This window comes from Hemitrygon akajei, chromosome 15, assembly GCF_048418815.1.
Source record: "Hemitrygon akajei chromosome 15, sHemAka1.3, whole genome shotgun sequence".
Classification (NCBI taxonomy): Eukaryota; Metazoa; Chordata; class Chondrichthyes; order Myliobatiformes; family Dasyatidae; genus Hemitrygon; species Hemitrygon akajei.
This window is the reverse complement of record NC_133138.1, coordinates 56,093,063-56,119,634: the sequence shown is the minus strand read 5'-3', so window position 1 is coordinate 56,119,634 and position 26,572 is coordinate 56,093,063. Positions and strand designations below refer to the sequence as shown.

The following is a 26,572-nucleotide window of genomic DNA, read 5'->3' as shown; positions in this document are numbered from 1 at the left end:
CACAGCTGACATATACTCAGTATAAGAATAATGTTTGATTTAAGAGTCAATCAATTGTTTGTTAGTTTTCTCTTCCAGAGGAATATTACAGAAAGAGACTAATTGTAATTTTATTGCTTTATTTACAGGTGGGCATTCTTTTCCGCAAGAAGACATATCTTGTTCTGTTTGTTTGATTTGTGACTCAGCTGGACACTTTTACACCACAATTCAGTATAATAAAGATTCTACTTGGTTCTTATTTGGTTGTTACAGTAAAACAACATTCAAGTACAATAATGTATAAAAATTAGTATGAAATACTTAGTCACAAACAAGCAATGTACAGCTAGATAGCTATTTAATTTGAAATTCAAACTTGAAATCTGCAATAGTATTTTTCCTTCTTAAACACATGAAATCATATTGAAACAGTTCACAGACAATGTCATCTCTACAAAGTCAAGGTCTCATTGTAGTGGGAGAAAGTCAATAAATAAGCTGTAGCAGTTAAAATCTTATAACAACATTATGACTAACAAATAATCCTTTTACACTTTATAACAAATTAATAAAAAGTTAAAGAATCATTGAATCAATAGAAGACAATTAGAGTAATTGTTTTATACCAATTTTTCTTTTTAAATTCCTGCTCATGCCTCTGCTTCATATTCTTCATATTCCCCCTAGAAAGGAAAAGAAAGTAGATATACATTACCTTCCCAATAAGAATTTGTTTCCCACAATATATTGAAGATCATCACATTTCATCTTTACTCATTTGAAATCATATGCTGTAACTACAGTTCATCCACAGCTGATGTTATCATTACTAAGTTTGAATTCACTCATCATAAATGCTGGGAACAGCATTAGCCTCTAAATATGACCTTTTTTGCCCTCACAAGAATTATTCACTTTGTCTGGGATTGTGGCCCATCTCAAGTCAAGTCACATTTATTAAATACATGTACAATGTACCGTTTATGTTAATCAAAATGGCTTCTTTGTTTTGTTAAGAGTAGGAATGCTTCTTTGTATGATAAGTGCTTTCCCTTGCAGTTGTTTAGCTTTAGACTTGCTGATATCGGGATTGTATTCACTTGTTGACCAATGGGGAATGTTATTTTGTCTTGTGGGTCTGGGAGCGGGGGTTTTGTGGTCTTTTCAGGGGAGTCGAGAAGAAGATGCCGAGGAAGGTGGACGTGCGCTGCACTGCTCGGTGAGGATGAGGATGATGAGACACTGGAGGAGGAGCTAGAACTAGAAGTGGCCCCCAGAGAGGTGCCCGTCACTAGTAAAGGGAGGTCAGAGGAGGGAGGCGTGACTAGGCCCCGCCCCCCCAGGGACAGTGGAGGCCTTGGAGCTGGGAGCCACACTTAACTCCCTGGCGGGAGTGGCCGAGAGGCCACGGCTGAAGCTGGGGGTGTTCTCAGGAGCCAAGCCTACCCCGGATGGGGAGGTGGACTATGAGACCTGGATCGAGCATACGTCTTTGATGTTAGAGGAGTGGCCAGGCTCGGAGGAGGAGAAGAGGCAGCGATTGGTGGGAAGTTTGAGGGGTTCGGCAGCCAAAACAGTCCGGGAGTTGAAAGCTGAAAAGCCTGGGGCTTCAGTGGAGGAATGCATAGAAGTTTTGGAGGGAGCGTTTGGGTTGTCAGGGGAACCCTGGCTGCTTTTAGCAGAGTTCCAACGCCTGGAACAACGGAAAGGGGAAAAGCTCTCTGAGTACATATTTAGGATGGAGGGGATGCTCTCGGGGCTGCGGCGCCGGGGGGTAGTGAAGGCGCCTGACGTGGCTAGCATGAGGATGAGTCAGATATTCAGTGGCTCTCTGGAGGACAAGGTGGCGTGCACTATCCGGCAGGCTTATAGAAAGGGCCCCCCTCCATCCTTCGGGCAACTGATTAGAGAGGTGCGGGAGGAAGAGAGAGCTTTGGGGCGGAAAAGGGGCTCAGGCCACCGGGAGCGATCCTCAGCGATACAGGAAGTGGTGGCTGGGTGGAGGACTGAAAACCCCCAGGGGAGTAGGGACCCCCCTCTGGAGGGGAAAGACAGGGAAGGTACCCACTCCCGAGGGCAGCCCGTGCAGTGGGTTGGGAGCGGGGGCCGTCCTGGGAGAGGAGGGACGGTGGGCAGCATGTGCTTTAACTATGGGAAAGAGGGGCATTTCAGGTGGGACTGTGGGCGGCCGAGGGTGTGCTATTGCTGTGGAGAGAAGGGACACTTTCGGTGGGATTGTGAGAGACAAGGAGTCCCGCAGAGGGCAAGCCCCTCTGCGACTAAGAAGGGAGAGGTGTCGGTAAACTTAGGAGAGGCTCAGTGAGGGAACGGACTGGAGCCTCTGGAGGAACACGTTCCCAGAGATCAGCCAGGGGACCACTGGGTGCCCAAGCCTCTATTCTGGATGGGCTGGTAGGACCCCGTGCCAGTGTGTGTCTATGGATAGAGGGAGTTTATGCAAAAGCCGTTCTTGATACGGGATCGCAGGTGACCTTATTGTACCGGTCGTTCTACAACAAATATCTAAAGCATTTGCCCGTAACCCCATTTGACACTCTGAAGATTTGGGGTGTGAGCGAGGGTGATTACCTGTACGATGGGTACCTATCGGTGAGATTGGAGTTCTCGGAGGGCGATGTGGGAGTGTCCGAAGCCATTGAGACATTGGTGTTGGTGTGGGTGTGTCCGGACCCAGTGGAAACCGGTGGTGCTGCCCTCCTGGTGGGGACTAACTCCCCCATTGTGCGACGGCTCCTGGGAGCTTGTAAGGAGAAAGGGGGGGAACACTTTCTGGAGACCCTCTCGGTGCATCCAGTGTTTCAAGTGGTATTCGAAAAAGGGGTTGCCCCCCAAGGGCTGGACCTGGAGTGTAAACGAGGGACGGTGTGGTGTATGCAGGCGAGGCCCAAGGTGAAACGACCAGGGAGGTAGCACTCGTGATGGGGACCCCCAGATTCCCCGGAATGCCGACGAGCGAAGCCCTGTTAGTAGACGCCCCAGACAATCTTGAAGGGGAGAAACGATTTCCGGCGGGGGCGCTGGTGAGGCTCGAAGTGCAGAGACCAGGGATGGTACATGCAAGGCGTATAGCCGTAAGTGTCAGGAACACCACGGCAAGAGAAATCACCTTTAAGAGGGGAATGCCGCTGGCACATCTGTTTCCGGTGACAATAATGTCTAGTGCCGCAGGACCCCTAACGGGGAGGGATCAGAGCATCGAAGGGAGCTGACCGCTGAAGTCTTTAACTTCGGGGATTCCCCTGTGTCGCCGGAGTGGAAACACAGGCTAATGGAGAAGATGCTGAAGATGGAAGCTGTTTTTTCTAGGAGCGAGTTTGATGTGGGCTGCTCCAAAAGCACTCGCCACACCATCCGGGTGACGGAGGACACCCTGTTCTGAGAGAGATCCCAGCGGCTGGCTCCGGCAGATCTTGAGGATGTGCGGCAGCACTTGTGCCAATTGAAGGAAGCCGGAATCATAGCTGAGTCCCGAAGTCCCTATGTGTCCCCAATAGTGGTGGCACGGAAGAAGAATGGGAGAGTGCACATGTGTGTTGACTACAGGACTTTGAATCGGTGAACTGTCCCTGATCAATATACTGTCCCAAGGGTCGAGGACGTGTTGGCCTGCCTGAGCGGTGCGAAGTGGTTCAGTGTGCTGGATTTAAGAAGTGGGTATTACCAGATCCCAATGAGTGCAGGCGATAAAGAGAAGACCGCTTTTATCTGCCCGCTGGGTTTCTTTCAGTTCGAACGAAAGCCCCAAGGCATATCGGGGGCCCCAGCCACCTTCCAGAGGCTCATGCAGAGGACTGTGCGGGTTATGAATCTGCTGGAGGTGCTGGGGTACCTGGACGATTTGATAGTGTTTGGATTGACTTTGGAGGAACATGAAGAGCGGCTGTTAAAGGTATTAAGCCGGCTTAAGGAGGAAGGGCTGAAGCTTTCCCTGGACAAATGCCAGTTCTGCAAGTCGTCGGTCAGCTACGTTGGCCATATCATTTCGCAAGAGGGAGTGGCTATTGATCCAACCAAGATAGAGGCCGTGACCACCTGGCCGAGACCCCAGAAAGTGAGCGCTCTGCGCTCATTTTTGGGGTTCTATGGGTATTACCGCTGATTCGTGAAAGGATACACTAAAATGTGTCACCGGTTGACTCAGCTGTTGTGTGGCTATCCCCCGCTGGGAAAGTAAAGGAAGGGGGACCGGAGGCAAGACGCTGGAGGATACTGGAACCCGGTGGAACCTTTTGGTTCGAGATGGGATGATCAATGTGAAGAGGCATTCCAATCTTTGAAAAGGGCACTGACCCAGGCCCCGGTGTTGGCTTTTGCTGATCCCCAAAAGCCATATGTGCTGCACATGGATGCCAGCCGAGAGGGTCTAGGGACTGTTCTGTACCAGGAGCTTGGCAAAGCATTGAGACCGGTAGCCTTTGTCAGCCGAAGCTTGTCGCCATCTGAGAGAAACTATCCCACTCACAAGTTGGAGTTCCTGGTGCTGAAGTGGGCGGTGGTGGACAGGTTGAGTGATTACTTGTACGGAGCCAAGTTTGAGGTGAGAACGGATAACAATCCTCTCACTTATATCCTGACTTCGGCTAAGCTGGATGCCACAGGACATCGGTGGCTGGCAGCCTTGTCGGTATATGATTTCAGCCTGAAGTACCGCCCAGGAAGCAGGAATGTCAAAGCGGATGCTTTGTCACGTCGGGAGCTGGGGGAACAGGAGAAGGACGAGGAGTGAGAGACTGTCCCTGCCCCTGGAGTGAAGGCTATGTGTCAGTTTGCTATCACGGTGAAGGCCGAGGGAAGAGGAAGGCTGGAGCGAGCCATGGGCCATTTGGGGGTTTTTGACGACGCCATACCCCTAGCTTACTGTGACCTGACTGCACTGCAGACTAAACAGTTGCTGGAACTGAGTCTGGGAGAAGTGGCAGCTGCTCAGCAAAATGACCCAGGTCTTGGCACTGTGTGGAGAGCGGTAGAGAAGGGGGATGTGGCGTTGGCTGAGAAAGCGAAACACCCGTCCGTGCCTCTGTTATTGAAGGAGTGGCTTTGGTTAAAGTTAAAGAACCAAGTCTTGTACCGGGTCACAGCACCTCAGGACCAACCCCGCCGTTGGCAACTGGTCCTGCTGGAGAAGTATCGGCAGACTGTAGTCCAGGCCTTACATGATGATTCCGGACACTTGGGGGTGGAAAAGACCCATGGATTACTCAAAGACCGGTTCTACTGGCCCCGGATGAGGGGGGAGGTCGAAGAATACTGTAGGGGATGCAGTCGTTGCATCTGGAGGAAGACCCTGCCCGCGTCGGCGGCTCCACTGTCGCACTTGCACAGTGCGGGACCTCTGGACCTGGTATGTATGGATTTTCTGTCGATTGAGCCTGATACCAGCAACACCACAAATGTCTTAGTCATCACCGATCATTACACTCGCTATGCTCAGGCATTTCCCACTAAGGATCAGAAGGCAACGACAGTGGCGAAGGTGTTATGGGAGAAGTATTTTGTTCATTATGGCCTTTCCAGGCAAATCCATAGTGATCAGGGGCGGGACTTTGAGAGCCGCCTTATCCATGAATTACTGACTATGCTTGGGGTTGAGAAATCCAGGACTACCCCTTATCACCCACAGGGTGATCCTCAGCCTGAGAGGTTCAACAAGACCCTACTGAATATGCTCGGGACGCTGGAGATTGGACAGAAAAATAAGTGGAGTCGTCATATTGGACAATTGGTTCACTGTTACAATTGTACTCGCAATGATGCTACAGGGTACTCGCCCTATTATCTGATGTTCGGGCGGGAAGCGAGGTTGCCCATTGACTTGTGTTTTGGGGCTGAAGTGGGTGAATTATCCGGGAAGCCCTATCTAAAGTATGTGTCCGATATGAGGAGGGAGTTACAGAGGGCGTACGAGTTGGCCGAGGCGGCGGCTACCAAACAAAATCAGAGGAATAAGAGGAGATATGATCAAAAGGTGAAGTTTGCCCAATTATTGCTGGGCGACCGGGTCCTTTTACGGAATTTGGGACTCCCTGGTAAGCACAAGTTGGCAGATCGATGGGCGGCCAGCCCCTATGTAATAGAGAGCCAGATGCTGAATCTACCAGTTTACCAGGTGAAACCTGAGGATGGGAATGGGCCTATCAAAGTACTCCATCGGAATCACCTGCTGCCCCTGAGTCAAGCGGTGCGGGTGGACAAGGAGCCAGAGTGGGAGGTTGTGCCTAGTACAAGGACTCTGCGAGGGCGCGGAGCAAGGGAAGAGCCCGCTGCTGAAGAGCGGGGATGGGTCCCTCGCCCGGAAATGGCTACCGATTCGGAAGATGACGACTCAGATGAGTGGCCCCTGATCCCATTCGCTGGCACTCCAGTACCAGAAGAGGAGGTTCCTGGCCCTTCCCCTACTGAGTTGGGCGAGAGGAGGGAGGTGTTGATGGTCAGATGGAGAGGCAGCCAGCGCAGGGGGAGAGAGGGTGGAACCCGAACGTGAGCCAGAGGGTTCACAGGTGAGGGGGGAACCCCGTGGGGGAGGGGGTGAAGGTCTGACAGGTAGACCTGGAGTGTCTGAGGCAGAGGGCTCGCAGGTGAAGAGGGAGCCCAGTGAGGGGGAGGATGAAGGTCTGACAGGATTGTCCCCCGCGGGGTCTGAGGCGGAAGGGTCGGTAGAAGGGGTATGGAGATTTCAGAGAAGTAGGTGCCCCCTGGAGCAGTTGACATATGTGGTGCCGGGAGAACCGAGTGTGATTTCTACTGCTCTGGGTAGTTATTTCGCTGCTTTCTGCACCTGGGTTGGGTTTTGTGTTTTGCAAGAAGCATTGGGGAACTCTGGTAATGTCATGAGGGCATGACATTTGCTGGTGGGTGTAGAATGTACAATGTACTGTGTATGTTAATCAAAATGGCTTCTTTGTTTTGTTAAGAGTAGGAATGCTCCTTTGTTATGATAAGTGCTTTCTCTCGCAGTTATTTAGCATTAGAGTTGCTGATATTGGGATTGTATTCATTTGTTGACCAATGGGGAATGTTTTTTTGTCTTGTGGATCTGGGAGCGGGGTTTCGCGGTCTTTTCAGGGGAGTTGGGAAGAAGACGCCGAAGAAGGTGGACGTGCGCTGCACTGCTCGGTCGACCACCGGGGTGGTCCCAGGTGCGAGGACATGGAGGTTTGAGGAAAGTGACGAGGGGTCGAATGGTTCGATGGTTGAGCTCCAACGATGTGCACTAAACTGACTGAACTTTGATAAGTTGGCGCCTTTTACTTTATTTTCTTTTCCTTCATATATATTGTATTGCATAGTACTCTTTTAGTTTCAGTAAAATCTTTAAAGTGTACTCCATAGTGGTATCTGGTGTGAATTTGATATTGTGTGTGTACATGCGGCATAAACTTGATTCTCACAGCACCTGCGTGTACGGGAGGTGGGGCTGGTGAGTGGCTGGATCTCCTTTTCCCCTAGACATATACCAGCCTGTTGGGTAAGTGTTACATACATGTACATAATGTAAATGGAAATGAGACAATGTTTCTCGGAACCAGGCTCTAAAGGACAGTAGTACTCATTAAACACAACACACGAAAGCTTATGAAGAAAGTAAGGATAAAATCTACAGATGAATCACACATAAATAACAAACTAAAGTGCACTAATATTAAATATTGTAAGGTACAGAACATTTTGAATATGATGTGGCAGGGAGTTCAGAAGCCTAATGGCCTGGGGGAAGAACCTGTTTCTCATCCTGACCATTCTTTTTATGCATTGTAGTCTCCTGCCTGATGGTAGAAAGTCAAAGTGGATGCTGGATGGATGGGTGTGATCTTTGGTAATACTAAGGGCCCTGCGTACACAGCACTCCTGATAAATGTCCCTGGTGGATGGTAGGGAGATCCTATAATCCTCTCAGCTGTTCTCACAGTCCTTTGCAGGGACTTCTTTCTGATTACCCTGAAATCTGGCTGCCCAAAGAAGTACCAAATGAATGGGGACAGGGAGGGTTATGACTGGGTACAAACTCCTATCACTCGATCTTGGGTGACATAATTACTAACAAACTCTTTAAGAAGATGCCACAATATTGGAAGGTGTGACATGAAAGAAAGTTGAAGTTGCTTGTGTACTCAGACTCCTTGAACTTGACTTAGAACTGATGCCATTCATGTGTGAAATTGAATTAGCTATTCTGAGGTTCTATGTGACTGAACAAGATTATATACATCTCTGAGAAAAAAAGGCTGTACATAATGCACCCTCTCCAGGGAACAAAACAGTAGCTCATAACCTTTTGTATTATTTTGGTCCCAAATAGGGAGGACAGCACTTTTAAAGGGTCTTTTAGCTTATATTGCAAACTAAAAATAAACCTTTACACAATTAGATGATTATCAAAAACAAAATCTGATATTTGCCCCATTTACTGTACACTCAAATGCCGATTGATTTTTGTACATCAAGCCTTGAAGTGGATGAGCTATACCTGAACATATATAAAATATGCAGTGAAATTCTTGGATTATCCTTATGTGAATAAATTAATGCCAGTGATTTACAGTAGGTTGTACAAAAATTAATTGGCATTTAACCAAATATACGCTTCACATTAGTAATCCTTTACCTGAAGAATGAAATTAGTCAAGAGCTAATAAATATTAATTTTAGGAGATGGCTTAGAAAATAGCAGAATAAATAATTTATTTACCGAAAAAGTATGTGAATCCCAAAGCTCGACAACATAGAGAAATCACAATAACACAGCCAAATTTTTAAATTCTCACTGCAGCCACCATTATCTTAGTTTGACATTTTGATCTACCCATTTTTATAAATATTACAGTGCTTATTTACAGCTTGATAAATTTCTCAGAGTTAATTTGAATATATGTTTGCCATTCCTTTACTATATGAAGAATTGGAAATCATGGTTAAATTTCTTACGCCACAATCAAAACTATAGAAGACTTTATTTTACCATGACTGATGAGTTGTATGTAATTCCAGTTACAAAATGCAGAAAAATGCATATCCTCTTTAGAGAAAAACAAATTGCATTTTCTTGCTCTGATGTAGTTGTGCCTCAGATTTTGTTGGTCTTTAGGGTTTCTGATGTTCATAGAGATAGACTTGGGGACAGAGAGGAGGGTTAGGATCAGTTTAGGGATTAGGGACAGGGATGTGGGGAATTAGAGGACAGGCCTGAGGCTAAACCTCCACTCCGTGTTTGAAGGCCAGCAAAGTGGACGTGGTTGACTGTCGGGCCGGCAGACGAGAAGCCATCAGCAGGTTGCAGGATCAGAGTTCCGTACAGGTAGGAGTTATGAGTGATGGTGACTTCCTAGGCACATGAATAATCAAAACTGGGGTTCGAGTCTCATCATCAGTGAGTCTAGGGTTCAAGGCCTGGAATTCAGGTCCTCATCCAGAGTCCTCATTCACTGCCATTCATGAGTCCAGGGTTGATACTGAAAACTGAAGCCAGAAGGTCCATCAGATGTTCAGATTGAAACCCAAAGGTCCAACAGGAGTCTGGAAGTTGAGCTCAATGGTCAGAAGCCCAAGTCTGTGAATCTTTGCAAGTCTGCTAGAGAAATCAAAGCACAATGTCTGCAAATCCATGAATCTGATGGAGACCAAAAGTGGCCTCTCCTGGGGGGGGGGGTTAGAGAACTGTGTATGTGCGTGGGTGGGTGGATGGTTGAGAGGGAGGAATGGGGCTTGTTTTGCTGTTGTGGCTTGGTCACCTATTATTTTCTATATTTATTTTTGTTCTGCTGAACACGGTGGGCATATGTTGACAGCCAAATGTGTGGTGACACTTGCGGGCTGCCCCCAGCACATCCTTGGTTGTGTTGGTTGTAAACAACAATGGCACAGTTGACTGTAGGTTTCAAGGTACACGTGATAAATAAATGTAAATCTGAACCTCAATCATCTGAACTTTTGAATCATCGGTGGAATATCGGAGCTTTGCCATAGTTTGATCCTGTAATTTGCTGTGTTATTAAATGCCAAAAGATTCTAAATCAAAATGAATTTATTAAATGCTAAATAGTAGAGTACAAGTGAAAAGTAATAATGCTCATCCTCTACAAAAATCCAAACAAAAATATTTTATTTCATCAGCTAATATAATTACTAATTTTAAATGTAAAATTCTGGATTTTCACTTCCATTACAGATCAATTAACAATCCTCCTATTGTTTTTAGACAATCCTCTTAATCCTTTCTGCTTCTGTTTCCTTTTCATAGGCATCAATCAACCTTTCAGTTGCGTCAGTGGTATTTTTAATCCTGTTACAGAATATATCAAAGTCTGTAACATGCATCAATTTGTCATGAAATATGACTCTCCTGGTGTCTAATCCTAATTCCTTTGCTCATTTATTATTTTGCAAATTTTATCTTTTATCCTCATCTTAATACCTGTCCATGCAACATGTTTTTGTCTCAGTAAATAGGCAAGCAAGCTTTCTTTAGCCATTTTTCAAATTCTTTGTTTGGGGATAGTATGCTAAGAGTAAATGTTTAAAAGTGCTGTTCCAGCCAGCATGTTATGGGAGAGATTTGATTAACCAACTGGCTTTTCCCTGTCCATCAGTTTCATTTCTATCTATGTTTTATACTTTTGCTCTCAATAGGCAATTGTACCTTTCGAGTAACTGACTGGGGTCATGCATTAGGCAGATCGCTATTCCAGCGAGAATAAGCTGGAGCAATTGTGAAGTCTGGGCTTCATCAAAATGCCACTAGTTACTTCCTGATTTCAGGCAATTATATTATTCCACAGACTAGAAGCCACACAACAAGGTAAGTACGGTAGGTAATGAGCATAGTGGGGTCCAGGGTGTCTGTGCGGGCAGAGGGGTATAGAAGGGGATGGTAAGAAGGGTACCTAAACTAGGCTGTCACTATAGTATTACATTAATAAAGAACTGGTGTAGTCTGAGCTTATTATGAGTGGGGCTTATTCACTTTGTTGAAAAGCATTGTAGAGATAGACAATGGAAGTTCCCACTGGGAATATCACTGCAGAATGTTTCAATTTGCTCTGTTTCTAACTTTAAAAGCATTGCTGTTGTGCTATCAGGAGACTCCAAGGCAATTGCTATTTGGTTCGGGAATTAAGACGTAGAGGTCAGGTACCAAAGGACAGTAAGTTATGTTGGAAAGAGATGGCTTGTATGGGATGGCCAGCTTTCTATAGGTGCATGGCATATCCGGTGCATGAAGGGATAGATGACAGATATTACTTCCATTTATTTCCCCTTCTCTGTCTCCCTCTCCGACTCTACCTCCAGCTTGCTCACCACAATCCCGTCATTATTCTCTTCATGGCTTCCCTCCTTTACCTTTCTGTATCATCTTGCTCTCACTCACATTCTTTGCTCTCTTTTCTCTTCCTACTCTTCCCTGCACAGTAAAGAGGCTTTGACAGCTGTCTCGGTGGGACATGGCACAGACTGTGGTCTAAGTTATCCTAGCTGGGCTTGGTTGCCCTCACTAGGAAGATTCCTCCATACAGATTCTGAAAGTACTTGTTGGAATGATACTGTTTGTTTTTAAGTATATTCTCATTTAATTTTGCTAATAGTGATTGCTGTTGCTGTTCACCTTTAAATGCAAAATCCTGGCTGCAATTCTTGGCCAAAACTCTGACCTACTGTTTTCTTTGTGTCAGGAAAACTCAAAGTGAAACAAAGTAAACTGTGAGGCTCTCCATTGGACAGGATGTTGTATCCCAGCTGTCTACTTGATGTGCAAGCCAGGGCAGTACAATATGGAGGGTAAACTGTTGCCTAGGTAGCAGCCACCCTAACGCCACACAGCTGATGAATCCAAAGGAACAGCAGAGGCCGATACAGTTTGGCACCAGCAGCGTTGCCAGCCAGCGTTGAACGTATCATAGGACTGCTTTGGTGACTCTAGCTCCAGATTTTTCCTTGGGGTTTATTCCCGAAGCCTTCTCAATGAATGGGTATAGCCGCAAGGCAGCCCCTCCGACAACCAAGTCCAGCTCTTGGTCTCTATGTGTGGCAGAGCTGTTTCTACTGACAGGAGAAGGATCAAAGAAGGGTTACTGATGCCTTAATACCGGTCGTTTTGGGCAGATGGGGCTTGTCAGCTGTGGTTGGCAGCTCATCTAGGAGAAGGAAAACTCTGATCTCAGACCTCCGCTACTTTGTGGCTGTGCCCACAGCAGGATTGTAAAGTGTCAAATCTGAAAATTGTCCATGAGAGGATAAGAGTATATTCAAAGTAACAACAAAGCAGGTAGTTTGAAAAATAATCAAGGAAAAAACTATTAAAAATTTAGGAAGGTTTGAGTTAATTAAGGAACGTCTGTACAAACGTGTAAAAATTCTTTTGTGTTTGACTGGATTGTTTATGATCAAAAGAATACAGTGTACATTATCTATACAGATTTTAAGAAAATCATTGATAAAGAACTGCACAGAAGGCTGGAAGGGATGCAGAAATTAAGAGGTACAAGTAATCCACTTGCACCAATCCATCATGGCGGAGAATCAAAAAAACTACTGGAGCTGAGAAAGAATTTTGGACCATTTAAAATGTTACAAACTTTCTTCTGGTTTCTGCATGAAGCAAAAATTCTGATCTCTTGTCCCAGACTAATGTCAATACAATCCTACCAGCAGCTTGCTGTGCTTAGCTGTCAACAGTAAATTAATTCACCTGAACAGAGTAACCAATCTTGCAATGATCTTCCCATAGGGAATTACCATATATCTTCAGGATTAGCAAGGCAAAAATATTCTGATCCACAGCAAGCTCACTAAAGTAGCTCACATAAAATGCTGGCCGCATCTATGGAAATGAGTAACAAGTCGACATTTTGGGCCAAGACCCTTCAAGGTTGGAAAGGAAGGGAGAAGGTGGCAGAATAAAAAAGGAGAGGAGAGAGGAAGGAGAATAGTAGCTGATTTTGTACAGGGCAAGCAATTTATCTTTAAAAATACGAGGCATCCCAGTTAATGTGGGACTGTTGGCAACCTTAGCCCCATGCAGTATTGGATATTCTGCTGGAGTGATGGTAGACCCAAAACTAACTTCATTGATTTGATTTGATGCAAACAACACATTTCACATTATGTTTTGATGTTTATGGGGAAAATAAAGATAACCTTTAACAAAAAGCTTAAATCTTGGTGGATTCTCTTGCTGGGTTACCTATGGGTGTATACAGTCTAAACAGGTCCACCAGCATACTCCTTTATCCGGATTTTCACCACAGGGTTTTCGCTCGCAGGTGCAGTTCCAGATAAAGGAACTATAGATAATTCCTAACGCCAGGAAGAAGGTACAGAATCAGAATCAGGTTTATTATCACAGAGACATTATCATGAAAATTGTTGCTTTGTGGCAGCAGCATGAAGTCAATATGTTACAATAAGAAGTATATGAAAAATAAATAAAGTGCAAATAGGAGAAGACAATACTGAAGTAGTAATTACGGATTCATGCATCATTCAGAATTCTGATGGCAGAGAGGAAGAAACTGTTCCTAAAATATTGAGTGTGCGTCTTTGGGCTCCTGTACCTGCTCCCAGATGTCAGTAATGAAAAGGAGACATGTAGTAGATGGGAGGGTCCTTAATGATGGATGCTGCCTTCTTAAAGCACCTTTTGAAGATGTCCTTGATGGTGGAAGGCTTATGCTGGCTGAGTCTATAAAGGTGCAATGGAGCCTCCATACCATGTGGTGGCGCAAGCAGTCAGAAAGCTCTCCATGGTACAGTACATTTGTAAAAATTTACTAGAATCTTTGGTGACATACCCAATCTCAAACTTCTAATGAAGTGTAGCTGCTGTCATCTTTTTTTCATGTTTACATTGATATGTTGGGCCCAGGATAGACCCTCTGAGATGTGGATGCATGGGAAATTGAAGTTGCTCATTGTTTTCACTGCTGAGTACTGAATAAGGATTGATGTGCATCTCCCAACTTCCTCTTCTTGAAGTCTACAGTCGGGAGCCTAAAGACGCACACTTAATGTTTTAGGAACAGTTTCTTCCTCTTTACCATTATATTTCTCACCAGATCATGAACAACACCTCACTATTCCTTGTATACTATATTTATTTTTTTTATTGTAAATGATAGTTTTTTATGTTTTTGCACTGTACTGCTGCCACAAAACAACAAATTCTATGGCAAACACGAGGAATTCAAGCAACACACACAAAATGCTGGTGGAGCACAGCAGGCCAGGCAGCATCTATAGGGAGAAGAGAAGCGCTGTCGAAGTTTCGGGCCGAGACCCTTCGTCAGGACTAACTGAAAGGAAAGATAGTAAGAGACTTGAAAGTAGGAGGGGGAGGGGAAAATGCGAAATGATAGGAGCAGTCCGGAGGGGGTGGGGTGAAGCTAAGAGCTGGAAAGGTGATTGGCAAAAGGGATAGAGCTGGAGAAGGGAAAGGATCATGGGACAGGAGGCCTAGGAAGAAAGAAAGTGGGAGGGGAGCACCAGTGGGAGGGAGATGGAGAACAGGCAGAGTGATGGGCAGATAGAGAAAGATTAAAAAAAAGAAGGGGGAAAAAAACAAAAAAAATATATCAGGGTTGGGGTAAGAAGGGGAGGAGGGGCATTAACGGAAGTTAGAGAAGTCAATGTTCATGCCATCAGGTTGGAGGCTACCCAGCTGGTATATAAGGTGTTGTTCCTCCAACCTGAGTGTGGCTTCATCTTGACAGTGGAGGAGGCCATGGATAGACATATCAGAATGGGAATGGGATGTGGAATTAAAATGTATGGCCACTGGGAGATCCTGCTTTCTCTGGCAGACAGAGCGTAGGTGTTCAACGAAAATGGTCTCCCAGTCTGCGTCTGGTCTCACCAATATATAAAAGGCCACACCGGGAGCACCGGACGCAGTATACCACACCAGTCGACTCACAGGTGAAGTGTCGCCTCACCTGGAAGGACTGTCTGGGGCCCTGAATGGTGGTGAGGGGGGAAGTGTAAGGGCAGCTGTAGCACTTGTTCCGCTTGCAAGGATAAGTGCCAGGAGGGAGATTGGTGGGAAGGGATGGGAGGGAAGAATGGACAAGGGAGTTGTGTAGGGAGCGATCCCTGCAGAAAACAAATTCTATGGCATATGTCGTGATAATAAATCTGATCTGATCAATGTATCTAATAGAAGACTAGTATGTTCAGAATGTGCCAAAGGGGATTCGGAGTATTACAGAGCTTCAGAATACAAATGGCCCAGTAGCAGAGAATAAAAGCTTCACTGGGATGAATGCATTTTCATTATCTTGATTTTTTAATATTCTTATTACAATGTTTTGATATATATTGGTTATTATGCGGTGTGAATAGAGACTTCTGTTCTTTTGCTTCTTTTTCAATTTGTTGCATTCACTACTCCACTGGGGTTGGTCAAAATGCTGACGGGCCTTGTATGTCAAGTTTTGAGTATTTGGCACAGAGATTTAAATGGCAGCAACAAGATCGCAGATATATGACCCCATAGAATTAAGTACATGTGCATGGAGAAAGGAGGGGATAATATTTGAATTCTTCTTTAAACTTGCTTTGAATAATAAATGAAGAACCTTAATTAACAAAGTAATATTGGTCCACTTGAAACTGAGATAAAGTCATTTTTATTTGTTTCTTCTATTATCCATCAGTGAGTTTAACAGACATCTGTGCATGTTGGCCTATCCCAGGCTGGTGGGGTCTGGGAGGCATGAGGGCCATTGAGGAACATGCCTGGAGTTAGGGGTCTTATCATCGGCTACTCTGGGGTGCAATACCAAAGACTGAAGCCCAAGCAATTGGAAATCTGGAAGTCGAAGCCCACTCACTGAGTTTGGTTACTGGAGTCTAGAGGCCTATCCTGGAGTTGGAGGACCATCCATGTTTGTGGATGGGAGAGAGGAAAGGAGCCTATTTTGCTGTTGTTGTTTTGTTGCTTGTTGTGTTCTGTTACACCTTTTGCCTGCATGGAATTTGCTTGAGCTGCTGAATTCTTTGAGCATTCTGTTTTTTTTTGGTTTAATTAACACAATTTTGATTCTTTCTGAAAATACTGTAGGTCAGTTGCAACTAAGAAAGCTGCTCTTCTTACAGTGCTTGTTACTTGCCAATGCCGTTCATCAAAATGTAACCAATCACTATATTTCAGGAAAACATAGAGTGTACCACTGTAATTTTAAAACCTTGCACACCATAATTATTGATATCAGAAAATATGTTTGGCAATATAAAGGAGATGAAATCCAGAAAGAAGATTATTGGCTGTCAGCACTTGTTTAATAGCTATGATATTTTATGCTAGCATTTGTAATTGCACTGCTGTGAGAAGTAGAAATGACTGATGCAGTTGTTTGTTTTATGGCACATTTATCCAGTTCCGATTGATAATATTATTAGTGTCAGTATTCTACCCTTGTTTAAAATGACAATGCCTATTTTAAGAAAATTTATACCTGAGCTTTACTTTCCTGCATTTCAACCATGGTTAATTAAATTTAGAAATAACATTAATTGTAGATACATACGGTAATCCTATTATAGAGATCAATTCTCCAAAAATTTGAAACACATGGACATGCAAAAAAAATGTAGATTCAGCTGAGTAAATCACTGGTCTCTCTTCACTGGCCTGGTGTGTTCTTCCATTGAATAATCTGTGGTATATTATCCTCAGGGGAAGATGCCTGAGGTAGTACAAAATACTGAATAGCAGTCATAACTTGAAACATATTTGCTAAACATGCCATTGAAGAAGAAGTCAGGGCAGTGGAATGCTCCTCCTGCAAGATGTGTGAAGTCAGGGAACCTCACGGTTTCCCTGATCACTACATCTGTGGGAAGTGCACCCAAATGTAGCTCCAGACAAAGTGGGAGAAGGAACTGGAACTGGAGTTGGATGCACTCAGGACCACCTAGGAGGCTGAGAACCTCATAAATGAGACTTCTACTGAAATGATCACACTCAAGGTATGGGCTTCAGATAGGTGGGTGACGACCAGTCAAAGGAAGGGGAATAGGTAGTCAGTGCAGAGTTGCCATGTGACTATTACCTTCACTAACAGGTATACCATTCAGATACTCTTGAGGGGGATTTCTTTTCAGGGACTAGCAGCAGTGGTCAGGTCTCTAGCACAATGGCTGGTTGTGAGGCTCAGATGGTGGAGTCTGACAGGTCAATGGTGATAGCAGGCTCAGGAGTGAGGAAAGCAGCCAGGAGATTCTGTGATCACAGACGAGGCACCAGGATGGTGCGTTGCCTTCCGGGTGCCAGGGTCAAGATTGTTTCTGAGTGGCTGTAGAAAATTCTCAAGGGGAGGTTGAACAGCCAGAGGTCACTGTACATGTTAAAACAAAAGACATAGGTAGAACAAAGGATGATGTCCTGTAGCATGACTATAGGGAGTTACGTAACTAGTTGAGAAACTCAAGGCCTTCGAGGGTAGTGATCTCCAGATTACTCCTGGTGTCCCATGCTACTGAGGTCAGAAATAGAATGATAAACCAGATTGGCTTTGTGAAATGGCCAGTTGGAGAGACTGGAAGCCTGAGAAGATGTAATTTCACTCAGGTTTGCTGATCGAGAAGAAAAGGCATCGACTACAGCTTTGAGCAGCAGCCAATCAATGTTTGGGATTGATCGACAAGAACAAATTAAAGTAAGGCGGGGCAAGCAGAGAAGCCATCATCGCAGTGGTCATCGTTGGAGTGGACAGAGTTAGAGTGGAGATTTTGAGGCTTCAGCTCTTTGAGGCTTTAGTGAAGAGAGGCTTCAGTCAGAGAAGATTATAAAAAATGCTGTAGGTAGAGTCTTTGACCCCCTTCTTTACATTTGCTCAGTTAGAACAGAAGAGATGCCAGGCGGGATAGTGGAATGCTGCTCACAGTATGGGGGAAGGCTGGGAGACCTCAAGTGTCTCTGACAACTACACCTGTGAGAATTGCATCCAGCTGCAGCTTCTAAAGCTCTTGTTAAAGAGTTGGAGCTGGAACTGGATGAATTCCGGATCATTCAGGAGGCTGATGGTGTGGTAGGTAGGGCATACAGCAAGGTAGTTACACCCAAGATGCAGGACCAAGGAAACTGGTGACAGTCAGAAAGGGGAAAGGGGTTAAACAGCTACTGCAGAGTACCCTCGTGGCCATCCCCCTCAACCACAGGTATATCACTTTGGGGGAGATGACCTAGCGAAGGAAAGTTACAGCGGTCAGGTCTCTGACACAGTCTGACTCTGTAATTCAGAAGAGAAAGGGAGAGAAGAGGTGAGCTGTGGTGATAGGGGATTCATTAGTTAGGGATACAGAAAGGAGGTTCTGTGGATGAGAATGAAATTCCTGGATGGTAGATTGCCTCCCAAGTGCCAGGGGCCAGGACATCTCGGATCACGTCCCCAGCATTCTTAAGTGGGAGGGTAAACAGCCAGAAGTTATTGTCCATTTAGGTACCAAAAGTGGCTAAAGATTTGGTGTAGAAGGGAGGGCATAAGGGTTTTGGATCATTGGGCTCGCTTCCAGGGAAGGTGAGACCTGTACAGAAGATACAGTGTGAACCTGAACTGGAAGGGGACTAACATCTTAGAGAGAAGGTATGCCAGTGTTGCACAGTGAGGTTTAAACTAGAGCTGCAGGGGGATGGGAACCAGCGTGCCAGAACAGTCAATAGAACAGAAGTTCTGCAGACAGTTGATGGGAAGATCTCAGACAAAGTCAGAAATCATGTTGCGACTTGTGCACTAAGCTGTGTATATTTCAATGCAAGAAGTATCGTAGGAAAGGCTGATGAGCTCAGAGCATGAATCAACACCTGGAATTATGACATTGTAACCATTAGTGAGACTTAGTTGCAGGAGGGGCAGGACTGGCAGCTCAACATTCCAGGATCCATTGTTTTAGATGTAACAGAATGGGAAGGATTAAAGCAGGAGGGGTGGAGTCAGGGAAAATGTCACAGCAATGTTCAGTCAGTACAGACTGACGAACTTGTCTAGTTCTAGGTACACCCATATTTACCAATTTGGGTGTAACAATTACCAAGAATTATAAGTATCTATTTAATGAAAATTTTCTTACCTTACTGAATTTTGTAAAAAGGACACTATCAAATTGGTCGCCATTTTTGTTATCCTTGATTGGCCAAATCAACTCTATTAAAATGAATATTTTACCTAAATTTATATACCTTTTTCAGGCATTACCTGTTTTTATTCCTAAAACTTTTTTTGATTCTCTCGATTCCATTATATCTTCTTATATATGGAAAAACAAACATTCTCGACTAAATGAAGTCCATCTTCAAAAATCTAAGAAGAATGGAGGTTGAGCTTTACCAAACTTTGGGTTTTATTATTGGACAGTCAATATATGAGATCTTATGTTTTGGACATAATATATTAACCGTGAGGACTGTCTGATATGGGTTTCTTTAGAAGCTAACTCTGTTAATAAATTTTCTATTATTTTTCTTCTTGGATCCTCACTCCCTTTATCTTTTAGTAAACTAACTGAAAATTTGGTAGTTAAACACACTTTGAGGATCTGGGTACAATTTAGGAAATTCTTTGGTCTATTGAGATTTTCTTTGTCTAGTCCCATTTGTTTTAATTTTTTTTTTAACCTTCAATGACCAATTCAGCTTTTAAAGAATAGGATAGATTGGGTATTAAATGCTTCCAGGATCTGTTTGTTTGAGGAAGTCTTCTTTCATTTCAGCAAATTTCAGCTAAATATAGTTTACCCAAAACACATCATCGTTATGTGCCCATCATTCCCTTTTACAATTTAAAATGGTTCATAGGGCTCACATGTCTAAAGATAATGTATTTCATTTTTATTCGGATATATCCCCTTTCTGTGATAGATGTAATAAAGGAGAAGCTTCATTAATTCACAAGCTTTGGGCATGTCCGAGCCTTGAAAGATACTGGAAGTATTCCAAACTTTCTCGGTACTTTTCAACGTAAATTTTAAGCCTAACCCTTTGACTGCATTATTTGGTACTGTTGGAGGAGAATACTTTATTTTGGAGACACCTGATTTGCATATTTTGGCTTTTACTTCTCTTATAGCTAGGAGGGCGCTCTTGCTTAAATGGAAGGATGCTGTTCCGCCTACTCACACTCAATGGTTACCGGATGTTATGTCATGCTTAAATTTAGGGAAGGTCCGATGTTCAGTTTTTGAATCTAGCCAAGACTTTTATACATCGTGGGGACCATTTCTGAGTTATTTTCAAAACCATTGACTGCTGTAAAAGTACAGATGGTGGCTAATAATATATTTCATTATACAACAAGGGTTTTTTTTTCACTTTTTTCTTGCTTTTCTTAACAGCTCTGACTTTGGTAGTGGGTTTAGAGTTTTTTTCCTGTATAACAAAATTGTTATATTTCAATATTACGATTTAATTTAATTTTTATGAAATCAGGGTTTTGTGATTGTAACTGTTATTTGGTACTATATTATTCTTTTCTTTTGACTTATATATCTTCTTGTACTCTGTATTCCTTTATGCAGAAACTATTAAAAATATTGAAAGAGAAATGTGTTCAGGAAAGCTTCCTTAATCAGTGCATAGAAGTCTCAATGAGAGAGTGTAATACTTAGTCTGTTATTAGAGAATGAGACAGGGCAAGTGACAGAAGTTTGTGTAAGGAACACTTTGCATCCTAGTGATCACAATGCAATTAGTTTCAAATTGAATATTCAAAAAGGTTGGTCTGGTCCACAGGTTGAGATTCTAAATCAGACAAAGATCAATGTTGGTAATATCAGAACTGAGCAAGCATGTGTGGATTGGGCAAACTGTTTTCTGGCAAGGGTGCACTTGGTAAGTGGGAGGCCTTCAAAAACAAAACTTTGAGAGTACAAAGCTTGTATGTGCCTGTCCGAATAAAAGGTAAAGATAACAAGTGTAGAGTCCCTTGGTTTTCAAGAGATATGGAGGCCCTGGTCAAGAGAATAAAGGAGGTGCATAGCAGGTATAGGCAAGTAGAAACACATGAGATGTTTATGGAGTATAAGAAATGCAAGAGAACACTTAAGAAAGGACCATGGGTTTGCCTTAGCAGACAAGGTGAAGGAGAATCCTAGGGAATTCTACAGATATGTTAAGAGCACAAGGATTGTAAGGGACAAAATTGGTCCTCTGGAAGATCAGGATGGTAATCTACATGTGGAGCCAAAAGAGATGGGGGAGATCTTAATTACTTTTTTGCATCTGCATTTCCTCAGAAGACGGACACAGAGTCTATAAAAGTGAGGCAAAGTGGCTTCTTGGACCCTATGCAGATTACATAGGAGGTGGTGTTTGCAATTCTGAGGTAACTCAGGGTAGATAAATCCCCAGGGTCTGACAAGGTGTTCCCTCAGACCTTTCAGAAGGCAAATACAGAAATTCTTGGGGCCCTAGCAGAGATCCTTAATTCATCCTTAGTGACAGAAGACGTGACAGAAGAGGTACTAGCGGATTAAAGGATAGCTAAGGTTGTTCCACTGTTTAAGGAAGGCTCTAAGAATAAACCAGGAAATTATGGGCTGGTGAGCCTGACATCAGTAGTGGGAAAATTATTTGAAGGTATTAAAGGGACTGGATATATAATTATTTGGATAGACGTGGACTGATTAAGGATAGTCAGCATGACTTCGTGCATGTTAGGTCATGTCTAACCAATCTTATGGAGTTTCTCGAGGAAGTTGCCAGGAAAGCGGATGAAGGCAAGGCAGCAGATGTTGTTTACATGGATTTTAGCAAGGCATTTACCAAGATCCCACATGGGAGGTTGGTCAAGAAGGTTCAGTCGCTTGGCATTCAAAATGAGATTGAAAACTGGATTAAACATTGGCTTTGTGGACGAAGTCAGAGAGTGGTAGTAGATAGTTGCCTCTTTGACGGGAGGCCTGTGACTAGTGAAATATCACAGGGATCGGTGCTGGTCTGTTGTTGTTCGTCATCTATATCAATGATCTGGATGATAATGTGGTTAAATGGTTCAGCAAATTTGCAGATGACACCAAGATTAGGGGTGCAGTGGACAATGAGGAAAGCTATCATGGCTTGCACAGTGATCTGGATCAGCTGGAAAAATGGGCTAAAAAATGGCAGATGGAATTTAATGCAGGCAAGTACAATGTGTTGCACTTTGGTAGGACCAAGCAGGATACATCTTACACAGTGAATGGTAGGGCAGTAAAGAGTGTGGTAGAACAAAGAAATCTGGGAATACAGGTCCATAATTTGATGAAAGTGCTGTCACAGGTAGATAGGTTTGTAGAGAAACCTTTAGGTGCATCAGCCTTCATAAATCAAAATATAGAGTATTATATTGCAGGATATTATATTGCAGTTGTATAAGATGTTGGTGAGGCCAGTTTTAGTCATGTACCTATAGGAAAGATGTAAATAAATTTGAAAGAGTACAGGAAAAATTTACAAGAAAGTTGCCGGGTCTGGAGGATGACAGTTATAAGGAACGGTTGAATAGGTTAGGGCTTTATTTCTTAGAATGTAGAAGATTGAGAGGAGATATGATGGTGGTATACAAAATTATGAGGGGTATAGATAGGATAAATGCAAGCAGGTTTTTTCCACAGAGGTTGTTTGGGACTACAACAAGAGGTTATGGGTTAAGGGTGAAAGGTGAAAAGTTTAAGGGAACATGAGGGGAAACTTCTTTGTGCAGAGGGTCATGGGAGCATGGAAAGAGCTGCCAGCACAAATGATGCTTTTGTGTTCGATTTCAACGTTTAAGCAAAGTTTGGATAGGTATATGGACGGAACATCCATCCATCTGGTGCAGGTTAATGGAGTAGGCAGTTTAAGGATTTTGACATGGATTAGATGGGCCAAAGGGCCTGTTTCTGTACTGTACTTTTCTTTGACTCTGAATTGTGGCTGAGGAGCTGGTAGAGGGAGCAGGGATACAGGTTTTTGGACCATTGAGATCTCCTCTGTGGTAGAGGTGACCAGTACAAGAGGTATGGGTTGCTCTTGAACCAGGGAAGGACCGAAAACATTGCAGAGAAATTTATTAGGGCTACTTGGGTGAGGTTAAACTGATTAGTGGGTGGGGAGGAGGGAGGGCAGGAACTCAGAGCAATTCCTTGATTAAAGCAGTAGCTAGTGAGAGCAAGTTTAGTAAGCAGGATAGCCAGAGACACAGTAAAGGCAAGGAATACTCAGATAAACTGCATTTATTTCAACGTCAAGATTTAGTGGTAAGGCAGATGAACTTAGAGTGTGGATTGGCTCTGAGATGAGGTAGCCATTACAGAAATGTGGCTAAGTGAGGGGCTGGACTGCTAGCTCAATACTCCAAAATACAGATAATACAGGCATTACAGAGGTTCAGGTAAACAAAGGGGGTAGGGTTTGTTTGTGGTCAGTTTGATAAATAAGATATAACAGCATTACTTAGATGACATTCTTTGGGCATTGTCTGGTGAGTCTATATGGAGAGAACTTGGAAACTTCAAGGGGAGGGTCACTCTAATAGGGATGTATTAGAGGGGAAGAGTACCTCCCCTCACCCTCCCCCAGTAGTCAGCGGGAGCTTGAGGAGCAGGTGTGTCAAGAAATTGCTCTCAGTTGTAAGAATAAGAGCATTATATTAGTAGGAAACTTAAATTTCCCCTATGATGATTGTGCCACAAAGAGGGTTGAGTGCCTAGACAAGGCAGTTTGGTGAAGTGAGCCCAGGAAAGTTTCCTGAGGTAATATGTAAAGGGCCGTACTTGGGAGGGTGCAATACTGGACTTCATCTTTGGAAATGATTCAAAGCAATTAGCTAAGGGGTATTTTGGCTCTACTGACCTTAATTCTGTAAATTTTAAGATAGTGATGGAAAAGGATAAGAAAGGTGCACAAGTTAGGATCAGAAGCTGGAGCAGGGTTAATTTTGGAGTAATTATCCAGCATTTAGCAGAAGTTGATTGGAAGAGTCTGTTTTAAAGGAAAGGATGTCAAACAGGAGGATTTTCTTGATTCTGAATGAATTGGTGATTGTACGATTGCCTAAAGAATTCAGTGAACTTGAGCTGTGAGAATGCAGGTACAGTGGGGGCAGCCATCGCCGGAGCAGGAAATGAACCTGTGCTCAACTCCATTACTCCATGGAAAAGAGTACAGTCAATATTTCAGGCCAAGTCCCGTCAGCAGGACTGGAGAAGGAAAGAATGAGGAGTAGAGTTAAAAGGTGGGGGGAGGGGAGGGAGAAACACAAGGTGATAGGTGAAACTGGGAGGGGTAGAAGTGAAGTAAAGAGCTGGGAAGTTGATTCGTGAAGGAAATACAGGGCTGGAGAAAGGGAATCTAATAGGAGGGGACAGAGGCCCTGGAAGAAAGAAACAGGGGCTGTGGCACCAGAGATGGGCATGCAAAGAGATAAGGCGAGAGAGGGAAAAGGGGATGGTGAATGGTGAAGGGGGCCAGGCTGATGCACCATCAATAACTCACGCTGAGACTTAGGAAGTGAGATAACGGCTTTTATTGACTGGAAGAACAACACTACATCCTGGGAAAATGAGGGAGAGCAGCAGACCACAGTCGCCTTTATACAGGGGTCTGTGGGAGGAGCCACAGGAGCAGTCAGCAGGGTCTGTGGGAGGAGCCACAGGAGCAGTCAGCGGGGGGTCTGTGGGAGGAGCCACAGGAGCAGTCAGCAGGGGTCTGTGGGAGGAGCCACAGGAGCAGTCAGCAGGGGTCTGTGGGAGGAGCCACAGGAGCAGTCAGCAGGGGTCTGTGGGAGGAGTCACAGGAGCTGTCAGCAGGGGTCTGTGGGAGGAGCCACAGGAGCAGTCACAGGGGTCTGTGGGAGGAGCCACAGGAGCAGTCAGCAGGGGTCAGTGGGAGGAGCCACAGGAGCAGTCAGCAGGGGTCTGTGGGAGGAGCCACAGGAGCAGTCAGCAGGGGTCTGTGGGAGGAGCCACAGGAGCAGTCAGACAGGTATATCTAGTTCACCACACAGGCGCTATTACCAGAAGTTCGAGGAATCGATGTTCCTGCCATCAGGTTGAAGCCCTCCAACCTTATATCTCTTTAACTTTGCTTAAGTCTGCTTATGTACATTTAATATTGCTAGCTTTAGTTTCATAAGTTTAATCGCTTCAAGATTATATGTTTTGATAGTTGCTAATAAAGGATCGAATGCATTTCCTTGACTTTTTGAAACATTCTTGTTGGATTGATTGGAAGGTGCATCATCCATGATAAATACCGGTGTGGTCACCTGCAGTAGCATTAGTTTGTTTCAATAGCCCCGACAGACGTGTAGTTAAAAGGAGATGAACGAGAACAGCGGAAAGAAAGCAAAAAGGGTGGAACTGCGTGATAATAAGATCACTGCAGTTGCTGAAGCTTTGAAATAAAAGCAAGATTGTTGGAAATACCAAATAATGTGAGAAAGAAAAGAATGACTGATTTAACATTGTAAGTACTTCCAGATGAGGCACTAATTCACTTGTACATAAATCTTTCATTTTACAGTATTGCAGTAGGAACTCATGATATTGTTTCATCCATGTTGGATAAACCAAACAAAGACAGGCTGACTGATTTGCAGGATACTTCCCTTCAATCCACACAGTCAACCCTGTGTTTCCCACAGTTTTATTTGTCCATCCCATTCTCACTGTGACCTCTATCTTTGGTCACTTCGGCCTTTTCACTGAAGTTTGAGGAACTACTTCTGACCAGGCATATTTCAGCCCCGAATCTTTAAATGTTTCTGTGTGTCAGTTAAATAGTGTTAAAAGCCAGACATTCCAGAATGGGGCCTTAGGACTAATTCATCTGAGGCCTCATCACACTGAGCTGTGGACTGCAGACAAAGAAAGAGAGAGAATGAGTGTAGGCAGAAATGTAAATGAGTGGAGGCCGGATGGGTAGTATAGGTGTTAGTTCCAAATGGCAGACTGGGTCCAGGACTGATCATTTTAAATACAAAATATTTAGAAATTTAGAATGCTAGAACACATGAATGAAAATAGGCTAAGCAGCCCCTAAAGCTCATTGTGAGAGTTGCATGGTGAATTTCATGCTAGGAAGAATAATGTCACGACATTATGGGAATTGATCTTGCTGTAGGGTCATGCATTAGCCACACAACTATTTCGCCTTGGTCTTCTAGGATACTTGAATGTCTTTCTTTAAAATGTCTGGCAAGACAGAGTTGAAAATAATTCATTCATTCCTCTTCATTTTAGTTAAAGAATTTTAATTGGCGTATAAGCAAAGGGAATGTTGTAATCTATTATTTAGGATTACTTTCATTCCTTTGGTTAAAAAAAAGCAATTTGATTTTCCCAGAGATATTCTGTGGGGCTACATGTAAGTCAGTTGTTAAAAACTTAAAATTTTCAGTGAATTTTAGAACTGTACAATTAGGCCTCTGAGTCATACGAGTTTCAGATAAGAGAGTATCTATTCATTGCAGATGCAATCAACAATGAAAGAAAATATTGAAAGTCACTGCAGCATTAAAATTATCTAGAAATTTCCACTGCAAATAATTAATATTCTGCTCATGGATGCAGAAGCAAAGCTCATCAGGATTCTGTGAAGGACAATGTGATATTATATTAACAGCAG

The 26,572-nt window shown here is 43.9% G+C and overlaps 1 protein-coding gene across 2 annotated transcripts in view; it reads right to left on the bottom strand.

The window, feature by feature from the left end:
- Positions 1–323: 323 nt before the first annotated feature.
- sncb (synuclein, beta) overlaps positions 324–26,572 on the bottom strand; it is a 72,374-nt gene continuing 46,125 nt past the window's right edge. For both annotated transcript variants that reach the window (XM_073068001.1, XM_073068002.1), the window contains exon 6: positions 324–665. In XM_073068001.1, coding sequence (XP_072924102.1) covers positions 633–665 — 33 coding nt within the window. In that variant the 3' untranslated portion in view covers positions 324–632. The remainder of the gene's footprint in view (positions 666–26,572) is intronic.